Below are 13,514 nucleotides of genomic sequence, written 5' to 3'. Positions count from 1 at the left end.
TAAAATAGCTAAATACGGTATATATATATATATATGTGTGTGTGTGTATATATGCCAATATTTGTGCAAAAAAAGTCCAATAGTGCAACTCGGGCAGCTGTGTGAACTACATATAGTATAAGTTAGTATATGTATAAATAATAAATACAACATACATAATAATAATAATAATAATATGATAAAGTATATAATATTATATATATGTGTAGTATATGTACACACACACTGTAATAATAGAATACTATGATGTACATCAATCAAAGCAAATAATAAGGCATGTAGCATATAATACAATAATGCTAATGCTAATGATAATAATAATAATAATAATAATAATAATATTTATAATGATGATGTGGGAAACAGAGTGAGCATTATTCTTGTTGTCGAGTATTAACATCAAGAATGGCTCAAGAAATGTCACATCTCATCACACATTAATCAATAAATATTTCCACAGTAGCAGCGTCTTAATGTTTTACTCACCGCAGACTGTTATTAAACACAAATCAATAAACCACAGTTATCTGCTGGAGCTATCAAGTTTTTTTTAAAAGCAGAGCAGGGACCAAAACAAATGATCTGATCTAAATAAACTCTGCTGTCTTAACGAGCTTCTAATAACCAAACAGCCAAGACAATGAGAATGTTGGAAACACTGCTGATGTAAATAAACCAGAGATACGAGAGCAGACCAGCAGTAGCAAAGTCTGGACGAAGCATCTAGAAAACATGAAGAGAGTGTAAAACAGTGTCTTTGTTTCAGCTGCAGCATGTTCATCATGTTCTGAGGCTGCTGCACACAGATTAAAGTGGATCAAAAGCTGTTCCTGGAAACAACATCAGAGCCTGAACAGGATTATTAAAATCACCCCTGAGACGGATCTTTTTAAGCTAATATGAAGCTTAAGCTGTTATCTTCAGATAAACTTTTAAATACATTTTTGTACAGAAGGAGGACTGTGGATTTTATCCCCCATCACTTACATTGTAAGTTCATTATGAAGGGATCTTCTAATGGACAGTATAAACAGGAAGAATGAAGCAAGAAAATGTTCAGTGTTCATTTGGGCTCCTGACTAAGTTTTAAGACAAATTTGAAAAATTGTGAACCTCCTCGTGTCCTTTAAAGGTGCAGTTCGTAGAATTTAGTGGCATCTGGTGGAACAGACTTGCCAGAAATGGAATATAATATTCATAAGTATGTTTTAATTAGTGTATAATCACCTGAAAATAAGAATTGTTGTGTGCTGCCATGTTGCACCACCATGTTTCTACAGTAGCCCAGAATGGACAAACCATCATCATCCATCCTTGCGTCCACCGTAGGCTCTGCTACAGGCCTAAAAGTGGAAGGTGAGGTGTATTTAATTGGTTGCAATCTGCAGCCTCACCACTAGATGCCACTAAGTCCCACACACTGGTCCTTTAAAGGTGCAGATAACAGATGAGACGATGGGCTCCTCTCATTTCTCTTTTTTGTGCCTCCTCGTCTTCTCGTCTCCTCTCTCCTCCATCCTCCTGCTCGTGACCCAGAAATCGATCTCAGCGCGCCGTGTTTAAGGATGTCTCAATTCCTAAAATGCATCTCGAAGGAGAGAGGAGCGAGGAGAGAGGAGGCTTGCCGGAGGAGCTATGAGCGAGGATGCACAGGTGTATCCTTTGCGGAAGTTTTTTCGGCGGCACCCGTGCTGTGACGTATAAAAGAGGTGACACACAGCTGGAATACCATAAATAAAATATGACAATGTATGACATCCGTACATTCTTGTCACATTATGCCACGTTATGATTTGAATTAAAAGTAAATATAGTTGTCATGAACACTGTTACGCTCATCTGACAGAGATCATAAAACGCCCGTTGCCTTGAATCCTCTTTCCTCGTGTCTCTTCCTCGCCTCCTCCGCTCGCAACTCAGGTGGGAGGGACTAAGACGCGAGGAGAGGAGGTGAGGAAAGGAATCGAGGATGTACAAACTGAGGAATGAGAAGAGGGGTATCATGTGGACATCCTTCTGTTGTCTTTTTTTTCTTTGCCACAGGTTTGCTGATGGACATCATCTCAATAAACAGCCGACGCTGAGCTGAGATCTCTGATGTCACGAGAGGAAATCTGAAGGTGTCTGATGGGAGACTTAAAGCTCCAGGACGAACAGCGAAGCACCTCATGGATGCTGAGATACCACACTGCCCGCCTCACAGCGATAATAATAGTACAGTTCAATGTGAAGTGAAAGAATCATGTCAGGATACATTTACTGTACGCTGCCTCCCTCTTCAAGTCCAGTTCTAAATTGTTTCTCAAATTTTGAGACATATCTGATTCTTATCTGAAACAAAACAACCCACATACAGTATGTGTATGAACAAACTAAAAGATCCCCACCAGACAGGCTTTTAAACTGCGTCTGATGTGGTTTTTCCACAAAAAAAGTTCAATTATTGCATCTAATTAGAAATTTGTAACCCGTACATACTGTTGAAGTTAAATTTGATCCATTTTTACAGTTGAGAGCAGTAAAAACACCCTAAACACCTTTTTTTAGCCTGGAATTTTATGACTTTTCCTTAAAGTGACCCAAATATATACAAAAAACACAAAAATGGAAATATTTCACATTTTTTCTTGATTTTTGTGCAGCTGGTACACATTTTTGTACATAGAAGGTGTTCCAAATTAAATTTGACCCGTATTTATTCAAAAAGTAAAACATCACCATTCAAAAAAAGTTGCATTATTCACATTCAATAAAATTAATTGAAATCATAATTATGGCTGTTATGTTCTCCTGTTTTAGGTAACATGAGGCCATAATATAGTGTGATTGTCAATGTTTTTTCTCCATAAACAAATATTGTAAATCCTGAAGAACAAACTCTCTCTGCTCTCTGAAAGCTTCATTAATGATTAATCACCCATTTATTAATGACTGATTTGAACAGATTTGTTGTTCTGAAATTTGGCATAAAGTCAGAATATTAACTGTATGTAAGGGTTAAAATAACATCTAGTCCTTCTCCCTTGAAAATCCCAGTCTCCTACATCACTGAAAAGTCACGTACTGGACCTCGACGGCCAATCGTGGTCCAGTATGCGAGCTAGCTGTGATGTCACAAATCACGCTCGCAGGATTTAAGGTGAGAAACTTTCCTCCTTCAGCAGATGAATGTGGAAACAAACTCTGCACATACATCATTCAGCACAGAGAAGAGAACTGAAGGAACAAGAAGAAAAACATGTTTTTTTTGAGTGGAGGAGGGCTTTAAGATGTGTAAATTAAACCAACAAGCACATCTGGATCGTCATATAAACTGGATACAAGCAAGACAAAGATAAAACTTCACAGTGGAGGCTGAGCTGAGGGGTTCAGGGCAGAGGATGAGGTCTGTAGCACTTCTCCTTCTCTTTTAGGATCGTTAATATATGTATTTGTGGGGCATGAAAGTGTTAAAATTTGCGTTTGAGCTTGTTTAAATTTGAACAGAAAGTTAAAGCTGAATTTAGAAAATGTTTTTGAAAGTTGCTGAATTACATAAGTGAACTGAAAGTAGGAATGGTAAATGAGGGATGTGTCAGTTTAAAATGTTTTGATGGTATAATAAACATAAGAGTACATGTATTCAATGATCCAAATTGTTAAGACACACGTACCTAAATATAAACATGTTATTTGAAGTTTTTCTGTTTTCTTTTCTTTCAGAAAAGCCCCCATGACAGAGAATGACTGTGGCTTTAAATACACATTGTTTTAGGTTCATGTGATGTCTGACAGCCAGTTAAAATAAGACTATTAACACTGGAATTAAAGACACAAATATCAGATTCAGAATCGGTTTCCTGTGATTTTTGTTTCAACTTTCTCTGTTGATTCCAGCTGATGTACAACAGCCTATATGACGCCTGTATGACACCTTCAAGTGTTTCATGTAAACTCTTAAATCCAAACTCATAAGAATGATAAGAATAAAGAGTACTTTATTAACCCAGAGGGAAATGTACATGTCACAACAGCACACATCACACACAAATATAGAATAAAATAATATAGTTAAATAGTAAAATGTAAAAAGTTATTATACATTGTGCTGTAATTATATATGTAGTATATGATAAGAGTAGTGAACTAGATAAAAAAAAAAGGTATTATCCATTGTGCAATGATTATATACATAGTATATCATGATGTATGATAAAATAAAATAAGAGTAGAATTATTATTGTTATTCGATGTGCATACAAATGTTATTATAAACATGTAAAATACTTAATTTTGTTATTAGTCTAAGCATTCAAATTGGAAATAATAATCAAACAGACCAAGGAAAACTGAAAAGAGACAAAACAAAAGTTTAAAACAGATCGAAAACATATATACGGACTGGGTTACATGTTGTGACAAATATAAGTCATTTTTATTCCTAATTATCGGGAACATCCCATTCATTATCTTTGTTGGACCATTTTCTCCGCTTAAAAAAAAAATCCGATGTTTTGGACAACACTTGAAAGCAGCAGCAGCCACCACCACATCAGTGACGTCAGCGCGTCACGTTCACTGTCGTGTTTGTAAACTTCCTGGGGAAGCAGTAGCAGCTGGCATTTCTAGCCAAATGCAAGGCGACTAAATCGACACATAATTTAAAAAAAAAAAAACAAATGACAACGTAAAGTGAATTAAATCTGTTGTCTGTACAAGTTAGTGACGGTGTTACCGCGAGCAGCAGCCATGATGGCGTCTAGTTACAACGCTAAAGACGAGGACGGACACATCACCGTGACCGGGCCCGGGGGAGGCTCTCTGCGGGGCAAGAAGCCCGAGAACACGGCGTTTAAACAGCAGAGACTCCCCGCATGGCAGCCCATCCTCACGGCGGGCACCGTCCTGCCTGCCTTCTTCATCATCGGACTCATCTTCATCCCCATCGGCATCGGCCTGTTCGTAACGTCCAACAACATCAAGGAGTTTGAGGTAAAGATGTAAATCGAGACAGAATGGTGATTTGATGAGTCAGTGTAATGTGGGAAATACATCTATCACTTTATACCAAATGCTGATGATTAGGATGCTGTCAAATTAAAGTGTCATGTAATTGAAACACATGACTTCACACGTGATGTCACAGACTGAGGCGGGGCAGTCTTCCAACAGGAAGTGCTTGTGTCAAAGGTCAATGACAAAGGATTTTTTCAGTAATTAAATGATAAGGATATTAATTTGTTATAAATGAAGCAATTTTGCTGATTGTTATCAGATTGTGTTTATGACATATTCATGCCTCAAAATATGCAATAAAATGGTGAAAACATGTTTCATATCTTTTGATTTCTGTCCATTTTTCATTGTCCCACTTTAGAAAATGTGCTTTGAAATGTGGGACAGCTGGTTTTACTGATATGTTACAGTCACATATGTTGTTAAATTGGTGAAATATGCATTTAAGCTAATTAAATGTGCAATATCAATAGTTATTCAGGGGTCTTATTCTTGTAATGCTTAATTTGAATTTATTCTTAGGTGGGTTGCATCACTAATATTAATACATAATCTAATACATCACTATACTCTCCGCAATAGGAAAAACATTGCAATGACTGAAATGACCAAACATGGACATGCACTTTGGCCTTGAATGTTACTGACCAGAGAAGTTTTAATTGTATAAATTAAGGTGATTGAACTGTCCCACATAAGGAAATGCACATAATGTGGGATGATTTGGCACAAGGAACACTTTTATATTTGCCGTTCCTTCTCTGATTGATATTTGCATTCTCTTTGCTGGTTAGAAAACACTGTGGGGATGCAAATATAATGTTTTGGCTTCATATCAAAGTATATTGCTGAAGTGCCACTAACAGAAATTGTCCCACATTACTCTAATTCACTGACAGTTAACAATTAAATTAATGTTTAAAAGGAAGAGAAATTTGTAAACACACACAAAACATAATGAATTATTGCCATAGTAACGGCGTAACAGGCTTGGCCAATAATGTCTCATCTCATTACTTGTTATTGACAGAATTGTGCATATCCTGTATATTGCCATTTATTTCCTCCAGACCTCATTACAGATTGACTGGTCCATTATATTTCTAAAAAGCATCTTAACGCTTGTTAACTTTGGCTCTTTCCTCATCTAATATTTTAATATTTTATGGTTTGTACACTATATGTCCTTGTCTGTCTTCTCTTCTCTCTTTTATTCACTTTCTAACTACGGTTTTAAAAGTGCTATACAGATAAAGTTGGTTTGCTTGCTTACAGATCGACTACACAGGAGTCGACATGTCCAGTCCGTGTTTCAACTGCTCCCAGAATTTCAGCTGGAACAGCACGAAGCCTTGTACCTGCACAATACCCTTCTACCTGGACCAGCCATATGAAGTAAGTAATATGGTTTTAATACTTCCCACACATATTCACACAGCCGTTTTAATTGATTGATTTCTTTATACTTTCCTTTTTAATCAACAGAGCAACGTCTTCATGTATTACGGCCTCTCCAACTTCTACCAAAATCACCGTCGCTACGTCAAGTCAAGAGATGACAGCCAGCTGAATGGAGACATGGAGTCTCTCAAGGTATACAAGTTACTTCCACAAGGTGTCTCTATTACCCATGACTGAGAGGACAGAGTGCCGTTATTCCACTGTAAAGCTGCAGGAGAACACACGAGCACAGCTGCAATAAACTGCACACAGAACCCAGACGGTCTGTTAGTCTGATACTGTTCATTCAAAGGGCGCTAAAGGCAGAAAATGGACAAAGGATTTCCTGTCAGCCAGTCCAGCTCTCTCTGGAGGAAACACTCACTGCTGCAGAACGAGTGTTTAATGAAACCTCTTTTGCTGCAGGAGATTCACTGGTGCCAAACAGCAAACAAAACAACATCCAGCAGAATTAAAGGGTTGTTTCGCTTCAGTGTTATGTCTGAAATTAGGATTAATTACTTTGGAAGAAGAAACTCGAACTCACAAACAGTGAGAAACAAAAGTGGAATAACATATAGTCAAAGGCTGCAACTAACGAGTATTTTCAATATTGATTCATCTGCTGATTATTAGTTGTTTGGTGCATAAAATTTCTGAAAATGGTGGAAAATGTTGATCAGTGTTTCCCCAAAGCCCAAGATGACGTCCTCAAATGTCTTGTTTTGTCCACAACCCAAAAATATTCAGTTTACTGTCACGGAGGACTGAAGAAACCAGAAAATATTCACATTTAAGAAGCTGGAACCAGATAATTTGGAAATGTTCTTAAAAAATGACTCAAAATGACTAATCGATAATCAAAATAGTTGGCAACTAATCATTTAATCAGACTCATTGTTGCAGCTCTATTATGGTCACTGTTCGGATGGATGCTGGTTCATCACGTTGTGGTGTTTCGTGTGGGTGTAAGTGATGAAATATTGACCAGGAAGAATATTTATGCTTGTTTTCATTTATACCCTCTTTTATCTGGGAAGTAAAAGACAGAGAGAAACAAGACAAAAGAGGTCAAAACTCCAGCAACACTTATAGTACATAAAACAACTTTATTTTTAGATCGACGTGTTTCAGCTTATGGCCTTCATCTGAGTCATGATGATGATGATGATGATGATGATGATGATGATGATGATGATGTTTTTTCCCTGCTCTGTGTAGCAGGTGAAGTTGTGCCAGAAACCTTTTACAGAAAGAAACAGACAGAAAGTTCTTTAAAAGGCACTCCATCATTTTATGTCAAAACATCTTTTAACAGGATCCAGGAAACACCAATCACGTAATGGGTCCAGAATTTGATGCATCATGTTTTTATTTCCAAATGCATCCACCTCTTTCACTTTAAGCTGCACTGACAGTCTTTAGAAGCGCATCAAACCACCTTAACAGCACATCCTCTAATCTCTCAGCTGTCAGAAGCTGTCAATACGCAGGGAGGCTCGAACGATTCCTCCATCTGGTCTTAAACCAGACGTAACCACAGACCAAAGAGAAACAGCTTAAGTTAGAAGAAGGATTGTATTCATCGTCTATAGGAAAGTACCCATCTCATTTGTAAATACTAACAGAATTCTTTCCTACAAGATCAGGTTTCAGATTGATTTATTTTGTCTTTGGTAGCAGTTAAAGGGCTTCTAGTCTGTGTTGAGCTGTGTTCAAGTGTTACTGACATGTGGTGCCATTAATCTTTGTTCTCCTTCTTATCCTCATCATTCATAGACACCCAGCAAGGAGTGTGAGCCATATGCTTATCATGAAAACAAGCCAATCGCACCGTGCGGAGCCATCGCCAACAGCATGTTCAACGGTGAGCCTGTTTCCTTCCCTGTGAGACTTATTTCTCCAAACTGTATCCGAATATTTGTTTTTTAAGTATATATTCCTTCGTGTGACCAGGTTTTCGTGTCTGTAATGGATTCAAAACAGAATAAGCAATAAACATTATCTTGCAGACACGTTGGAGCTGTTTTACAACGACCCAAACGGCACAAAGGTCCAGATTCCTCTGACGACTACTGGTATCGCCTGGTGGACGGACAAGCATGTGAAGTTCAGGAACCCTGGAAACAGCCCAAACCTCACAGCTGTTTTCCAAGGTACCGTCAGGATATTTATTTTGCGTGCGAGGCCTGAGTATGTACGTCTCACCCCTCTCTCTGACAGCAGAGTTATGCTACGAGTGTGGCCCATTCAGATTCATACTGAGGCCTGTACATGCTTTGATCTCTGTGATCTCTTCACTAAAGTGGGATATTAGCTGAACAGTGTTGTGCTACACCAGTATATTAAAGGTAAAGAAGTGATTTCCCTGAATGAGCTTCAGGATGACTGTCTGTAAAATGTCGTTAACCCATCTATAAGAATGTCACTAGTCAGGGTTTAATGTTGTTTTGGACACTGTCGTCTCACATGACAATAATTTGAAAACAACATGGAATTTTCTGTTGACTTTTGCATTTTTAAAAGTGTTTTTTGCCCAAATTGAAATGCCAAAACAGGTAAAAATAATGAAATATCTTCTGTTGAGCATGAGTCAGCAGCTTGACATCAGTCCTTCTGGGTGTTTTTTTTTTGCTGTGTTAAAGGATTTATTGTTTCTTCATCATGAAAGTGGAAATTTCAAATTCATCCCATTTGGGGAGTGCTTTGAAAAGATCTCTAGTGGAAAAAACAAAGGATCAGGTTGGTTAGAGACCAAAACTGAGAGTTTGTATGTTTTTAAAACATTTTCCACATTAGTGTGGAGAACTTTAACACTGACCAGAAGTAAACTCTGGAGGTATTACCAAGAAAATCTTCTTTCAAAGTGAAAATGGTTGACTTGAAACATATTGAACCTTGTGTTTTAGGGTGTTAGCTGCCAAAATCCTGTCATCTGCAACTTCCTGATTTGTTACAGGGAAAACTGGACTTCTGAGAGTTTGAGTGGGCAGTGACCGTCAGATAAGAGACGTTTCAGTACACAAATACACATTCAGAATTCAATCACTGATCAATAATCATTCATTCAGGTACGACGAAGCCGGTGAACTGGCGCAAGCCTGTGTACGAGCTAAGCAGCGACCCAAACAACACCGGCTTCATCAACGAGGATTTCATCGTCTGGATGCGAACCGCCGCCCTGCCGACCTTCCGCAAACTCTACCGCATCATCAGTAAGAACAACAACAACATGGTTCCAACTCTCGCCCGCGGAAACTACACTCTGGAGGTCGTCTACAGTATCCTTTACATGAAACTCACAACAGGATGCCACACTGCATCAAACCGATTAAAAGATCCAGGAGAGGTTGAGTTTGTAGAGAGAATTAAAAGCTAAACTTTTGGGAGATAAAGAACAAACCCAGATGCATATTAATCAATCAGTCAATCTAACACATTTTATGCAGGTTAGTGCAATTCTAAGTGCTTTACAGATGACTGACAAGCTGATAATAAGACGGAACAAATATGAACAGTAAAACAGCTTGAGGCTAATGCACATAAGAAATTATAGAATTAAATAAAACAATAAAAATAATGAAAATGTCATAATAAAATCAACAAAACATAGAAAAAACTAAATTGTGAAACAGATAAAAGACAATAACAAGGAAAATAGATTCGAGGGAGTAAAACATTTTAAAACACGAATTAATAAAATAAATGATTACATAAGATAAATAATAGCCATGAAACATTAGAATGAAGACTCAGAGTAAAGAGGTTTTAAGACCCTGTTCAGGGAGAATATTTATGTGTTTTCATTTATACCCTCTTTTATTTGGGAAGTAAAAGACAGAAAGTTCTTAAAAAGGCACTCCTTCATTTTTATGTCAGGCATGTCAGATAAATTGGTTGCTGCAAGACCATTAAGTGCTTTAAAAACTAGTAAACGAACTTCAAAATCAATATGATTTACTCTGCAACTTAAGAGGCAAGCTGTCAGTCCTTTTGATTTCCTAGAGACAGAGAAATACTTGCCAGTATTGATGTTTCCTTGTTGATTCATGCAGAAAGTTTGTCCTTTTAAGGCAACATCAACAGCCGATCAAAAAGCAGCTTTTTTCTAACCAGTATCCCAGTCATTGCTCCATATTAGTCACAGAAAAGTACACGATCTAGTGCCTTTGTCAAAATAGTTTTCATGCAGTTGCAGACTTTGAAAAGTATCGGAAATTTAGTTAAATTAAAATTTAGTTCCAGATCCTGAAAAGTTTGGAAATAAGACAAAAACTCTAGTAGACACACTGTCTTTAGTTCAGTTTGTGGATCCCTGAGGTCAGTTTGATGTGTAAACAAACCTGTTTACTGTTTCCATCTTTAACCAGTGGAACCCAGATTATCCTGTTCGCAGCTTTGAGGGCAGGAAGCGGATGATCCTGAGCACCATCTCCTGGATGGGGGGCAAGAACCCGTTCCTGGGCATCGCTTACATCACAGTGGGCTCCGTCTGCTTCTTCCTGGGCGTCGTCCTGCTGATCATTCACCACAAATACGGCAACCGCAACAACAGTGCCGACATCTCTAACTGAGACACCGGCTGTAGTGTAGTTCACCTGCACTGTGGCAAACAGTGATCCTGTGACACATCAGACATGTAAACTGTCATCTGGCTTTTCACCTGGAGTTGTAGATGAATTTAAAAATAATATCCACTTGAACTTCCTCAGCAGTCAAACATTAGTTTTCTGGTTTAAAATCTCTTGGTGATGGCTGATTATTTGCCAAAGTGAATGAAAAAGTAGTCAAAAATCAGCAGCCACTGTCAATGTCTTATCACTTTCTGTAGATTTTTAATCCTGGTAACATTAGAAACCACGTAGCTGGGTATCAGACTGATGTGTCACATGATCAACTGCCTTAAGAGTCAAATATGAACTCAAGAGAGTTCCTGTTCAGGCCTGGAAAGACTTGAAAAAGACTTAATAAAAGACGTTTCAGGTCTGTAAAAGTTTGGAAATCACAAAAAAAGTTAAATTTTGGGATTTAAACAACCTGAAATGGATTTTTCGTCCCACAAATACACAAAAATAATACTTAGTGGCTGATTCTGGTAGCTTTTAAGATGTAGTCATCTCAAATTTGACTGATTTTAGGTCACAAACCAAAATTAATAAAGTCAGGAATCAGGAATTTGAACTCATGCCCTTAGTACTTCTAAAATCATGGCTATAGCTGTGGCTGGGACGAATATAGTCAATAATATGTGACCAGTTTTTAAAATTTCATACTGAGAAAACTGCAAATATTCGAGGAATTATAGTTACTATATTGGGGATATAACAGGTGTTCCACAGGGCTCCGTACTTGGCCCACTTCTATTCTCAGTGTAAATGCTCCCACTTGGCCAAATGATACAACAATGTGAATTTTTAGAACTTTGCAGACGACACACCTGATCACCCAAACAGTCAACATGATCATTATTGGAGTTGATTAGAAGAAAGACAGGTTCTATCTGAAGCAAAAAGCTTGATCATTTTTCCAGAGTCTTAACCAAAACAAGTAAACGAGAGCCTGGTGAACTTTCCGGACCTGTGTAGGATCTCTGATGTGTTTGTGCAGTTAAGGTGAATACTACTTCTACTACTACTAAGTCTTGAGTTGCATGCTGGGTATCAGAGTTGTAAGTGTGATCACTGAGCTGCTCGAGTGGCTCATCTTTGTGCCTCGTTTCGTCTGTAACGTCAACACGCTTTCAAACTAATATCATGCTTTTACTGAGTCATAGCACTGAAAAAACGTGCCAGATCCACGTGAGGAGGAACATTAAAACTGACAGTTTGGAAGCTGTACAAATGACATGTTTATTTTTTTTGTATTTATTTGACTGTTTTAAGAAATGTTTGCATAGTTAAGCCAGTATTTGCACGCCAGACCTCAGGGGTTGCAGAAAAATGTACTTTTCAGTGGTGTCGCAGCTTCATTCATTGTTGTTTACGTGCAATAATAATATTAACGGATTATCAATACAGCATGACTGATCAGTAGTACATTAAGATTCAATACAAGTGATTAAATGTTTATATGTTTGCCACTCAACATTTACACTACAGAGTGAATCTAACAAGTAGTTTAACACTCACATCCTGCCATTTTCAGCTGTTTAGAAGCTGAGAAACTAACAAGCTTGTAAAACGGACACTGCATGTTGAAATGTACTGAGTAAAAATGTGTTGTTGTTTTTTTTTCTTCGTACATTTCATCAAGATAAATTGTAATAAAGAGATGCACTTGATTTGATTTTTGTTTTTGATACTCCATCTGTAATTGTATTGTTGCTTTAAAAGAATAAATTTGTCTTTTAAAAATTAAAGCAGGTTTCTCACTTCATATTCCTTTACTGAAGTGGTAAATGTGTGATTTCATCCAAATTGTGTTTCTTGTTTATCGTTCTTTTTATCTTATTCATAAGAAAAGATGGATGATGAGTATTGATCATCAGGATCATCATCTTTAACAATACTTTGTATTTTAAAAGCTTGTTATATTATCCATTGAAATATCATCCTTCATCTGAAAAGTAACTAAAGCTGTCAAATAAAAAGTAATTTTAAAAATTATGCTTAAGCACAGCACTTAGGTAAATGTACTTTATCACATCCTACCACTGAGTAAAAGTACGTAAGTATTGGAAGCAAAATGTGCCTAAAGAATAGAGAATAAAAGTACTCATGCGAAATGGCCACATTTGGAGTGATACATTTATAGCATATACTTCTTGGATATTAATACTGATCCATTGACATTATATACATATAATTAGTTCAATTTAACAACTTATACTGTTTAATAGTCTAATCTATAAGTTAAGGCTGTCAAATAAATGTAGTTGAGTAGAAAGTACAATATTTCCCTCTGAAATATAGTGGAGTGGGAGTATAAAGTAGCATCAGATGGAAATACTCAAATAAAGTACAAGTATCTCAGAATTGTACTTAAATACAGTGAATGTACTTTCCAACAGTGGGAGGATATAGGATGGATACAGGAGACTTATTACTGTATTTTTGGCTGAAATGCCTTCTGTAAAAAGC

The 13,514-nt window shown here is 37.2% G+C and overlaps 2 protein-coding genes across 3 annotated transcripts in view; both read left to right on the top strand.

The window, feature by feature from the left end:
• filip1b (filamin A interacting protein 1b) overlaps positions 1-3,831 on the top strand; it is a 49,502-nt gene extending 45,671 nt beyond the window's left edge. For both annotated transcript variants that reach the window (XM_067573111.1, XM_067573110.1), the window contains one exon: positions 2,044-3,831. In XM_067573111.1, coding sequence (XP_067429212.1) covers positions 2,044-2,084 — 41 coding nt within the window. In that variant the 3' untranslated portion in view covers positions 2,085-3,831. The remainder of the gene's footprint in view (positions 1-2,043) is intronic.
• A 717-nt stretch (positions 3,832-4,548) lies between these two features.
• Positions 4,549-12,793, top strand: LOC137169772 (cell cycle control protein 50A-like). Its single transcript, XM_067573116.1, has 7 exons — positions 4,549-4,971; positions 6,271-6,390; positions 6,481-6,588; positions 8,215-8,302; positions 8,448-8,591; positions 9,507-9,716; positions 10,816-12,793. Exons 1-7 carry the CDS (start codon positions 4,729-4,731, stop codon positions 11,007-11,009), a joined length of 1,107 nt encoding a protein of 368 aa, XP_067429217.1. The 5' UTR covers positions 4,549-4,728; the 3' UTR covers positions 11,010-12,793.
• The last annotated feature ends 721 nt before the right edge of the window (positions 12,794-13,514 follow it).

This window comes from Thunnus thynnus, chromosome 18 (genome assembly GCF_963924715.1).
Source record: "Thunnus thynnus chromosome 18, fThuThy2.1, whole genome shotgun sequence".
Lineage (NCBI taxonomy): Eukaryota > Metazoa > Chordata > Actinopteri > Scombriformes > Scombridae > Thunnus > Thunnus thynnus.
This window is presented reverse-complemented; position numbering and strand designations above follow the sequence as displayed.